The sequence below is a fragment of the Myotis myotis genome, unplaced genomic scaffold (genome assembly GCF_014108235.1).
Source record: "Myotis myotis isolate mMyoMyo1 unplaced genomic scaffold, mMyoMyo1.p scaffold_m19_p_2, whole genome shotgun sequence".
Taxonomy (NCBI): domain Eukaryota; kingdom Metazoa; phylum Chordata; class Mammalia; order Chiroptera; family Vespertilionidae; genus Myotis; species Myotis myotis.
In genome coordinates this window covers 181,552,893-181,565,807 of record NW_023416324.1, presented here as the reverse complement: position 1 = coordinate 181,565,807, position 12,915 = coordinate 181,552,893, and the positions used below count along the sequence as shown (strand labels likewise).

Sequence of the window (12,915 nt, the reverse complement as noted above, 5' to 3'; positions counted from 1 at the left end):
CTGTTCAGAGCATATGCTGTGGTTGTGGACTGGATCCTCAGTGGGGGCATGCAGGAGGCAGAAATCTAAGTTTCTCTCTCTCCTTCCCCCTTCCTCTCTCTCTGAAATCAATAAGAACACATTTAAAAAAAATATTACCAAAAAACACCTCAAACCCTTGATTTTAATTCAATTTAGTTTAACTTATCATTACCCTTAGATAGCCTCTTCTATTTTTAAATTTTTTCTTTGCAACTGTTATTGATTTCAGCAAGAAAGTAAAGAAAATAAGATTTTTTTAGTATGTTCTAAACATCATCCTGGGTAATTTTTAGGCATTATTTAATATACTAATATATTTCAAATAAGACATTTTCCTATAATTCAACATTCACCCAACAAAATTTTTTATTAAGTGACAATCATGTGTAAGGTATTATGCTAGAATTTGGAGATGCAAAGAGAGATAAAACATATCTATGGATCTTGTGGGGTTCTTTTCAGCCAGGGAAAGGAGAGAGACAAGACAAATAAATATTAAAATGTGACAGATGTCGTGATGCTATGATCGAAGTCCAAATGTGCATGTTCAGTCATCAACAAAATACAGGCACAGTTTCAGGTGCTGCCAAATGGTAGTGAACAAAACCACTACCAATTTTTTTTTTCCCTCACAGAACTGACATTTTAGTATGGATCCTAAGGATCATAAAAGAGCAAACATTTGGAGTAACAAAAACCTACATAAAAAGACGACATTACTTTCTCAGTCTTATTTAAAGGGACAAATAAGCTCTAATTAGCACAGAAATGACCATTAGGAGTCTTTAGAACATCAGTTATATAGCAAGATGATTCATGAACATTGGAAGTGAAGCTACTTTTCCATTTGTAGCCTCATACCCTTGAGGTAATGCATAGGTGTGTGCCATGGATGGCAGATTTCTACTACCAGGAATCCTTCTGGATCTAGCTAGTTCCTAAAACCATCAAAGCTCTGTGTCTGCACCACCATGAAAGATCAATTCATTTAAAGCTAAATAAGGTAGAATGGTACAATTTGTCTCACTTGATTCAGTAGTAATGTCTTCAATTTTGTAGTGTATGTTACATCAGAACAGATTTTTCTTTCTTAAATGGAAGACTCTCAAGGATGTCGAACTTGTTTTTACTGTTGCTCAGTCTTTCAATTCCAGCATAAACTAAATGTTTCCTATCTATTTTGTTCATTTGCCAAGATGTCCCTGTAAGTTCTCCATATATTAACTTTGGCAAATTATAATAATTCAAGATAAATCATATCTTTATCGAATTACATTAGTAGGTCTTGTGGGGGGGGTTGGGGGGATTAAGCAAATGAGATAAAAAAGAGAAAGAACTCATGGACAAGAACAACAATGTAGTGATTGTGGGGAGTGCAGTGGATGGAGGTGGAGGGGGGCATAAATAGTGATGAAAAACGTAAAATAAGGAAAAACAACATGATATTATTGTTATTTATAGGGGTAGATTTTCTAAATGAGCAAAAATATGTCTTCTCGCAACATCAAGTTTTGTTGTGAAATCAAACAAGGTAATTAATGAATGTGAAATGTACTATAAAAACATCAAAATGCCAAAATCTGTAAACATTTGATTTTATTTATGTTGTTAATTTCAGTGACTAAAGAGTTACAAAGAGTGTTATCTTTTTATATCCCTTAGGAAAACCACTTAACTTTACATGTTTTCTTTCCTTATTGTATTTTTTTAAAAAAATAATGTATTAAATGGATTTTGTTTATGCAGTAAACAACTGTTGAGTGTTAGCACTATGCTGGACTCTAGAGAAACTGACATGTAAAATGATCCCCATCTAGTAAAGGTGAGAGACAAAAAAGATCATTGTATTAGTGGTTGGTAATTCCACAACAGATATATTTTATACATCGGCCTTAATTCTAACCTAGTTTTCTTTTTCTGAGCAGATCACCTCTCCACAGTGCTCCTTAAACTTGAAAATGTGTGGACTAATCTGAATATTTGTGTCAGAAAGATCCATCTTCTGATTGTAGCCTGTCATTTATGTAGCTTGATGATCTATGGCAATTTGCTTACTTTAATTAATTCTCACCCTCTATGAGATAGACATGACAATACAAGGTTTGGTGAATATTAAATGAGATAAATATATATTGTGCTCAACCCAGTACCTGGAATATAGTCTCTCAACTATCAGTACCTATTTATTGATGGTATTATTATTATTAGTGGCAATTATGATTAGTACTAGTAGTAGCAGTGGTAAATTTAATAAGCTTAGTAGAGTACAATGCATTTAGACAATACATCATAATCATTTGCTCCCTTGAGAATGTCTCTTCTGAGATGAGCTCATTTATCTTCACCAGGTGATCAACCCAACACTCATCAACTGCTAGCCCTGGCCTCACGCCTGCGGGACAGTGCTGAACTCTTTCAGTCAGATGAGATGCGTCCTGCTAATGATCCCAGGGAGAGAGTTCCGGTGCGTGTCCGAATGCTGAATGACATTCTCCAAGACATGGAGAAGAACTTCCTGGCTCAGCAAGTACCACCAGGTTTTTACAGGTAGGATATATGTTTCAAAATTTATATTTTATATCCCTCAATAAAATTTCTATCTTTAATTTTTCAGAATATGTATATCCTGTGAACAAAACATTTTTTTTTAAATGCAAAACGTATTATATCTCCAAGTTGAAAACCATTCTCCTCTCCCAAAGAACAGTTCAGCTGCATAAATATAGAATAAAGAAAACTTGGTTTAGCAGTACTTTATAGAAAATGATTAAGAATTTTTTTGACATTAGGTCAGTATGAGTTAAACATGATGTGGATATCAAAAAAAACACAGGTGGAATTAATAGGTTGTATTGGGAAAAATAAACTTTCATGAAAGAATCAGAAGATAAACATATGTTATTCTGCCCTCATATGAACAAATCTAGAGTACTGTGTTTAATTCTAAAAACTATGTTTTTAAATTTAATTTTTTATTGTTGACACTATTGCGGATGTCCGCCCCCCTGGTTGCCCACTCCTTCCAGCCTCTGGCCCCCTCCCTTAGCCCTCCCCAAACTATTGTCTGTGTTCATGGACTATGCATATATATGTTCTTTAGCTAACTCTTCACCTTCCTTTATCCATTCCCCCAACACCCTGCTGTCTGACGTTAGTCAGTCTGTTCTGTGTATCCATGCCTCTGGTTCTATTTTGTCAATTTATTGTGTTCATTAGATTCCACATATAAGTGAGCTCATGTGCTATTTGTCTTGCTCTAACTGACTTATTTCACTTAGCATAGTACTCTCCATGTCCATCCATGCTGTTGCAAAGGGTTAGAGTTCCTTCTTATTTACATCTACATATTACAGAAACTCTATTTTTAAGGGAGTAAAAGAAGTTTAATATTCAGAGGAGAGTGAGATTTAAAAATAACTAGGGAAATAGAGATACTTGGTTAAAGGGTCACAATAGAGTGATTTCTGAAAACATTTAAACAATTTTAACATATATTTTAGTAAAATAACTTTTACAAGGAAAGTGACTCAATTTAGGCTCTTAGAGGATAATGTGAGTACAACCTATTTTGGTTTTTGAGTTCCTGGTACAGGAGAAATTAAACTAAGAGGGAAAATGTAGTTTAAAAGAATATTACATATTCTAAATGTTTGAATTTTCTATAACACTTTTCTATACCTTTCTGTGTGATGATTCTAATATAATGTGTGTATGTGTACAACAATTTTATATATATATATATATATATATATATATATATATATATATATATATATATATATACTAGGGGCCCGGTGCACGAAATTCGTGCACTGGGTTGGGGGGGGGAGTGTCCCTCAGCCCAGCCTGCCCCCTCTCACATACTGGGAGCCCTCAGGCGTTGATCCTCATCACCCTCCTATCACCTGATCAGCCCCTTGCCCAGGCCTGACACCTCCGCCAGAGGTGTCAGGCTTGGACAGGGGACCCCCATCTCCCCCCGATCACTGGCTCTGACCCCCGCCCATGCCTGAGGCCTCTGGCCCAGGAATCATGCCTGGGCAGGGGACCCCCATCTCCCTCTGATCGCTTGCTCCACCCCCCGCCCAAGCCTGATGCCTCTGACCCAGGCTTCAGGCCTGGGCAAGGGGACCATCATATCCCCCCAATCCCCGGCTCCGCCCCCCCCCAGCTCCCCGCGGTTGCAGGCTCCGCCCATGCCCAGGCCTAACGCCTCTGGCCTGGGCGTCGGGCCCAGGCAGCAGGGACCCGCAGCTGCAGTGGCCCTGCGATCGTGGGCTCTGCTTTAGGCCCAGGCAAGGGACCCCTAGCTCCTGGGACTGCCAGCTTCGACCGTGCCCAGCTCCCATCGCTGGCTCCACCCCTACTTCCTGCTATCACTGGCCAGGGCGGCAAAGGCACCTGATTCTCTGATCATGGCTGGGGGCAGGGCAAAGGCGGCCCCAGGGCCGCCTTTGCCCTGCTCCCCAGCTCTTAGCTCCCCCCTGGGTTTCCGATCACTGTCAGTGGCAGGGGGCTTCTTCCTGCTTTCCCTTTCGCCTCCCTGCATTGTGCCTACATATGCAAATTAACCGCCATCTTGTTGGCAGTTAACTGCCAATCTTAGTTGGCAGTTAACTGCCAATCTTAGTTGGCAGTTAATTTGCATATAGCCCTGATTAGCCAATGAAAACGGTAGCGCCGTACGCCAATTGCCATTGCCATTTTTCTCTTTTATTAGTGTAGATATATATATATATGTGTGTGTGTGTGTGTGTGTGTGTGTGTATGTGAGTAGGTATTTATATATATGTATGTGACAGGAGGCAAAGGTAGGAGACAAAGAAGTGTTAGAGCAGTTGTTCTCAACCTTCCTAATGCCGAGACCCTTTAATACAGTTCCTGATGTTGTGGTGGCCCCCAATTTCATTGTTACAAATTGATCATAATTAAAGCATAGTGATTAATCACAAAAACAATATGTAATTATATATGTGTGTTCTGATGACCTTATCATCTTCATGCAATGCCAATATTTTCTCCCAGGGTGTCTTGTATTTTCACTCTCTTACCAGGGTCTTTCACAGAGCAGAAGTTTTTAATTGTAATGAAATCGAATTTAACAAGTTTTCTTTCATGAACTGTGTTTTTGATTTTGATTTTGTATCTGAAAATTCATCATCACTGCAGGAGCACTTAGATTTTCTCCTATGTTGTCTTCTAGGTGTTTTATAGGTTTGTGTTTTACATTTAGATTGTTGATCCATTTTGAGTTAATTTTGTGAAAGGTGTAAGATCTTGTCTAGCTTCACTATTGTTGACTTTGGGTATTTAGTTGTTGAAAAGTCTATCTTTTCCATTGAATTGCGTTTCCTCTTTTGCCATATAATATACTTTTAATATTGCCTTTTATAGTCAACTAGAGGCCTGGTGCACAAAAATTTGTGCACTCGGTGGGAGGGGGGTCCCTCAGCCCGGCCTGTGCCCTCTCGCAGTCTGGGAACCCTCAGGGGATGACCACCTGCTGGCTTAGGCCCGCTCCCTGGGGGACATCCCTCTGGCAGCCCGGCAGCCCTCAGGGGATGCCCACTTGCCAGCGGGGAGCAGGCCTAAACTGCAGTCGGATATCCTTAGCGCTGCTGAGGAGGCAGGAGAGGCACCCACCACCGCCGCTATACTGGCAGCCATCAGCCTGGCTTGTGGCTGAGCAGAGCTCCTCCCATGTGAGAGCGACCTGACCACCAGAGGGCAGCTCCTTCATTGAGAGTCTACCCCCGGGTGGTCAGTGTGTGTCATAGTGACCAGTAATTCCAAGTCTTTCTGCTGTTAGGGTCAGTTTTCGTATTACCCTTTTACTATATAGGATAGAGGCTTGGTGCACTGGTGGGGGCCGGCTGGTTTGCCCTGAAGGGTGTCCCAGATCAGGGTGGGGGTCCCCACTGGGGTGCCTGGCCAGCCTGGATGAGGGGATGATGGCTGTTTGCAGCTGGTCACAACCCCTCAGGGTGGGGGTCCCCACTGGGGTGCCTGGCCAGTCTGGATGAGGGGCTGAGGGCAGTGTTCAAGCTGGCAGGTGACTAAAGCTCCCAACCTCTCCTTTTTTTATTTATTTTTTATTCTGGGATTTATTTACCTTCTATGGCTGTCATTGGAACCGAGAGCTAGCTTTAGCTCTGAGACCTTGGCTGCTGAAAGCAGGGATCTGGGTTTGTTTGGGTTCTATAATTGTAACACTGTTGCAGTCCTGCTCGCTCCAGCTCTGAAGGCTGAAAGCAGGTTTCTGGGGTTTGTTTAGGTTCTATAATCGCAACATTGTTTCTTAGAGTGCAAGCTCAGAGGCCGGCAGCGGCAGGCGGGGAACCTTGGCTTCCTCTGTCACTGGAGCAAGCAAGCCTCCTGTTCGCTTCAGCTGCCTGGCTGTCGGCCGCCATCTTGGTTGGCAGTTAATTTGCATATCTTGCTGATTAGCCAATGGGAAGGGTAGCGAAGTTATGGTTAATTACCATGTTTCTCTATTATTAGATAGGATAGCTCCCCTGTCCACAGTGGAATAACTTTTAGAATTAAGAACACCATGGAACAATGATATTGTAGGAAGACTACTGATTTTGGGAGTTACAAAAGTAGGAAGGGATCTGAATGGAAAAATTCCTCTTTTACCACTTGCATGATTTATACAAGCTAATTAGCTACTCAACTTCTCATCTCTAAAAATGAAAATCTCAAAGAATATTAATATGAGAATAAATTTAGATAAATATGAGGCTAAATTAGATAAAATGAGGATAAAATATGATATGATAAGATAATTTATAAACTATGGAATCTTATACAAATATTATAAAAATAAAAGTATTTTTTTATATCATTCTGCTATTTGTTACTTCAGAATCTGAGAGTATTCTGGGTTCCAAAGCTTCTTCCCCATATTTCTCTTACCAATGAAGAAATACTTACCCTGGCCAGTGTTGCTAAGTCGTTAGAGCATCAGCCCAAGCACAGAAGTGTCATTGGTTCAATTTCTGCTCAAGGTCACATACCTTGGTTGCAGATTCGATCCCTAGCTCCAGTTGGGGTGCATGTGGGAGGGAACCAATTGATGTGTCTTTCTTTATCTATCATCTATCTATCTATCTATCTATCTATCTATCTATCTATCTATCATCTATCATCTATCATCTATCTAATCTATCTATCTATATATCATCTATCTATCTATCTATCTATCTATCTATCTATCTATCTATCTATCATCTATCTATCTATCTATCATCTCCCCCTCCTCCTATGCCCCCATCCCTCCCTTCCATGCTCTCAAAAAAAAAAAAAAAGAGCTATGAAAAAATATATTCTCCTGTGAGGATTAAAATTTTTTTCTAAAAAGAAGTACTAAAAAATATTGATGTAAGTTCTCTTACCCCAGGGTCACTGCAGTCCTGTCTCTAAAACACTTGTTGGAAGCTTGTATGTTGAGAGGTTGAAACATCCCATAGAAAATAAAGAGTGTTGTGCAGTTTTCAAAAAGAGTAAATATAATATTTAAATAGCATTAGCTTCTAAAATAAATGTGGGCTTTCAAAATAACAAACCTTATCCATTAGGGAGGCCTTCTATCACACTGCATTCTTTAGGTGTCCAGGAAACACTATTTAAAAAAAAGCATCATGGGGGGGCGGGGGGCGTGCTATAAGAGATCAACCAAAGAACTTTTATGCATGTACTACTAGTAAGCATAACCCATGGACACAGACAATAGGGGGTGGCGGGGTGTGAAGTCCTGGGCCATGGGGCAGGGGCAAGGGGTAGGCTGGGAGAGGTTAATGGGGGGAAAAGGGGAAATATGTAACACTTTCGACACTAAAGAATTTTTTTTAAATAAATTAATTAAATTAAATTTAAACAAAGCATCATAGTCTTCTGGGGCAGATGCTCCCAAGTTTTCAATTTTACAGTTTGAAACACATTTTTAGATTTTGGTACCAACCGTTTCATGCTTGAAATTTAATATCTTATGAGTATGCATTCTCCCTAGCTAATTTTAGCAAATTTCAGCAAAATCCCTGGCCTTGTCAAAAATTGTTGCAGTGCTTAAGGACATGAGTTCTTGAGGCCGTTGTTGTGTCTTAGTATCTCCTCTCTTCACTTGCCTCCCATACCCCAGCCTAAATAGTCTTAAAAATGGGTGCATACTAACAATTACCATCTCCTTTATTTAAGTGGCTCAACTAAACTCACAGACGTAGAAAGATCTTTGATGTAAAACACTTAGCGTGCAAATAGAAAACAAAACTGCTTTCAGCAAAAATATGATTGGCAAAGGTTTACTCTTAATAGGCAACTCTAATATATGAGTACAAAATGTATCAAGATGACCTTACAGTCATACATTGGGAATGAATACTTGCATAAAATCTCCCCTTTAGTCTTTCTACACATTGAAAGAGGCAGCAGTTAAACAATGAAAACTAATAAAATTTTCCTACATTACTATTGCATTGTTAACTATGATTAGCTGGGATTGTGGGGTAATTTTACCAAAGGATAGTATTGCTTGGGGAGGAGAATCAGAGATCCACCCATTACATGTGCATTCCAATTGTTTTGATTTGAGGATGTGAGGAATTGAGAAGGAAACAAACAGTCAGTGTTTTGTGCTGCTAGCGTAGACATGGACTCTAGGAAAGTGAACACCCTCAAGCACCACCACTCAGAATAAATTAGAGATTACTTGTTTTCTTTAAAACAAAACTATTGGTTATGCTGTAATATTGTCCTATAGTTCTTTCTAATATGATATTTCATCTACATAGTGGTTAAGTAATCTGTTAGAGACTAAGTAAATACATTTATAATATTTTTTCTTTGGAAAGATACTTCTGAGTGCCAAACAACGCTTTAATCAGAACTTTAGGGGCACAATTCATGTGAAAGCTGAGTGGGAACATGTGAATGTGGCTGTACCGACGTGTGCATCTCTGCCTTTGTGTCCTTATAAAAGCTGCAGGAGAGGGTTTATAATGAAGGAAGTCCTTTCCAACATAGCTGGAATGGCCTGAGGAATTTCAGAGGACAATTTCATGCCAGTCCGAGCCAAAACAATTTTTTTTTTTTTTTTAGCGTTCTTGAAAGCAGGGAAATAGCAATGTAAATGTCAGGATGTTTCTGCCTTGAGCCAAGAATAAACAAAGCAAACAATCCATTAAAAGAACTTTTCAAACACATAAGCTCCCAAAACTTTGCGTTTGAAAGATGTTAGAACTAGTTTACACTTAAGAGAGCAATGACATTAGACAGAACTATTAAAAAACACATGTCTCAGTACTCATGGTCAGGTTTCCCACTGATCATACATTTGATTCCAATACATACATTTGATATTAAGAACTGTAAGGAACTACCCCCCCAAACCATTTCAGATGAACAGCAATCTCATTATATAGTTTTCATGGTGTTTTAATTAGAGTTAGTTATATAAGTACTAACAGAATCTCATGTTCAGTATTTGACTGGGATAATAACTACTTTGTTCGGGTTGTCCTTTTTCTTTTTGTGAGGTGTGGGTGGTCTGAATGGAGCTAAAATCCCACCATTGTTTCTCTTGTCATTAATTCTATCAGCAATGCCTCTGATTTCTTTAGTATGAAAGAGTAACTTGTGATTAAGAATTACCATAATGCTTTTAAAATATTTTAATAGAGGCCATTTGCACAAAAGAATCTGTATATGAATACAGAGTGTAATAATCTATACAATATAAAATGTCCAAAAGAGGGTTGAGGAACTGGCTCCCATACAAAATCTTTATAATGCTGATCATTATATACACTTCCTTTTATGTTTTTTTATGAATAAACATATATATTAGCTTTATAATTACAAATTCCTTTCATATTTTTAAAGCTTCTACTTCATTAAGGAACAAAAAAAAACTACCAAATTTTAAAGGAAACCAAATTAATACACTGAAATCCAAGCTCTTTTTTTTAGCTCATTTTCTTAATATTAAAACAAAGAGTGTATCTCCTTGTGACAGATAATGATCACTGCAATTTGATTAGACATTGAAAAACTTGTTTAAGATATTTTAGTTGAAAACAACTCTTTCTCCAGGTAATTAGTCTGAGATCCAGTGTGCTAGCATCAAAATAGCAATCCACGTGTGCACACTGTTTGGATTTTATAAAAATACTAGAGTCCCTGTGCACAGAATTTGTGCACAGGTAGGGTCTCTAGGCCGGGCTGGCTATCAGGGCCGATTGGGGCCTTCTGGCTGCTGGCCAGGGCCTTCCTTCCCAGCTGCCAACTGCCAGTCAGGGCCTTCCTTCCCTGGCTGCCTGCTGCCAGATGGAGCCTTCTTTCCTCAGCTGCCAGCTGCCAGCTGCCAGCTACCAGCTCCTGGCTGGGGCCTTCCTTCATTCCATGCCGCCCCCTGGTGGTCAGCGCACATCATAGAGAGTGATTGAACTCCTGGTCTCTTGGATACTTTGCATATTAGCATTTTATATATATAGATCTCTTTTGGGTTTGAGGTTTCTTTCCATCTAAAGTGAGAAAAAAAAATTACTGTTGTTATATTTCAAGTCAAGACACATTGCCAGTCTGTAGTGAGTAACAAGGCTAGTAATAACAGTACTATCACAGCAGAAGATTTACTTTGTTTCAGGCACTATGTTGTATACTTTCATATACTATCTGCGACTCTTCTAACACTAATGCAAGATTGCCTTTATTATTCCTTTTATACAGATAAGAAAACTGAGGCTTAGGAAACATTTATAGGGGGCACAGAAGGGATTTGAAATGATCCTGTTTTCTCCAAAACCACTGTTCTTTCTACTAGACAGTGCTACATACATTTGATCCAGTTTATGGTAGTTTGCTTAGAAGTCACTAATAAATTTAGTTAGATTTTGATACAAATACAGACAAATATGAAATAGGTAAATTTTCACAAAGGTTGGTTAAATATTATTTGTCCTACAGTTGAATGATTATATCTCCTAACCCTAATTTTTACAAAAGTACATCTGTGAGACATCAAATATATCTATACTTCTAGAAAAAATAATATATGCCCTATTGTGCTGACTCAATAAAAGTCTCCCAAAATATTGCCTACCCTTTAAAGTTTCTATAAATCTTAGATGCAATTAAAATGGGAGGGACATTTATCTGATAAATCTCATATATCATAGTTAGAAATATTTTCCCATAAATAATAGAGTGATTTAGAGGAGGCATTATTGGACTTGGAATTTAGAGATGTGGGCTTAAGACCTAAAAGGGACACCAATCAGGTAATCCTATAAATTAATTAACTTCCATGACATTCATTCTTTTAATTAAAATAAACTAACAGATCTCTAAGACAATGGACATATTAGTTGAGGAAATATATGTAGCTACTGTTAAATATCTTCTGATTTCTTTGAAAAATAATTATTTCAATGAGAAGAAAAATAATAAAAATCTAGGTTCTCCATTATAACCTGTTAAACATTTTAGCACTTGTTTCTCTCTCCTTTATCTAATTGCCTATTTTATCTATCATCAGTACAACAGAATTTCCATGTGTATAAATATCTTACTAAAGAGAATTAAAATACAGGATCATGCTCTATATTTTTTGTACCCACTGAAGCAACTGACATTTTAATTTGTTACATAATTAAAGTAAAGTACTTGATTGCTATATAGATCATATATTTAGTAGTTCATATGCTCAGATATCAATTTATATCTGCCAATATCTAGATTATTAGTAGGAACAATTTATTCTTATATAAAGAAAGTAGATCTTTATATTAAACATGCACACATACTCAAAATATGAAGCAGGTAGAATATATTTAGAAGACACACATGGAAAGGACTGAAAACTGACAGACATGTTCTGTAAAGCACATGTTTATCCATGCACTCTATCCCAGTAAAGCATTTTGTTCAAATGAAAGCTTACATGAGTTACTCTAGTTGAGGAGAAAAAGGGACACAAATGTCCCCCTTTTACCTCATCACCTCAAGGGTTTGCCAACCCCTATTTTTGATTGTACTCTTATCTAATCTGCTCTCTGAGGTCCTAAGATAATACCATTTTCAACTGATGAGAAAAAGGAAAAGGAAGCTATTCACCATACAGAGATGACATCAACTTGGAACTTTATAAGAACAATGGATGAAATGGGAATTGCTCACCCCATAGTCCATCGTTAAAACTAAATGTAATATACAATTTGATATATAGTTGATATAATCCTAATAACAATATAATAAATTCTCAAATTGCATATGGCGGGATTCAAGTATTTCCTTTTACCCTATCTTTATGAGACACGGTTTCATGAGAAAACTAGGAAGCAATTTAGTTTATTCAAAGTAAGAATAGTTTTCATAAAACTGTGGTACATCTACACGATGGAATACTATGCTGCTATAAAAAAGAAGGAACTCTTACCATTTGCAACAGCATGGATGGAACTGGAGAGCATTATGCTAAGTGAAATAAGCCAGTCAATGAAGGAAAAATACCACATGATGTCACTCATTTCTGGATAATAAAGACCATTATAAACTTTTGAACAAAAATAGATACAGAGGCAGAGCTGCCTCGAATAGACTGTCAAGCTACAGCAGGAAGGCCGGGGAGGGTGGGAGGGCAGGAGGGGGGTGGGTAAGAGATCAATCAAAGGACTTGTATACATGCATATAAGCATAACCAATGGACATAAGACACTGGGGGGTAGGGGAGGCCAGGGGGTTGTCAAGGGCGGGGGAAAAAAAAAAAGGAGACATATGTCATACTTTTTGTAATACTTTAAGCAATAAAAAAAACCCAAAAAACAAAAACCAAACAAACAAAAAGAATAGTTTTCATAGAGAAAATTAGAAGTTTATGTGTTCATTGGAAGTGTTGGA

General features: G+C 38.1%; 1 protein-coding gene across 3 annotated transcripts in view; it reads left to right on the top strand.

The window, feature by feature from the left end:
• The window catches only part of NAALADL2 (N-acetylated alpha-linked acidic dipeptidase like 2), a 935,329-nt gene that overhangs the window by 890,481 nt on the left and 31,933 nt on the right, over nucleotides 1-12,915 (top strand). For all 3 annotated transcript variants that reach the window (XM_036349786.1, XM_036349785.1, XM_036349787.1), the window contains exon 13: nucleotides 2,370-2,568. In XM_036349786.1, the coding sequence (XP_036205679.1) occupies nucleotides 2,370-2,568 (199 nt within the window). The remainder of the gene's footprint in view (nucleotides 1-2,369; nucleotides 2,569-12,915) is intronic.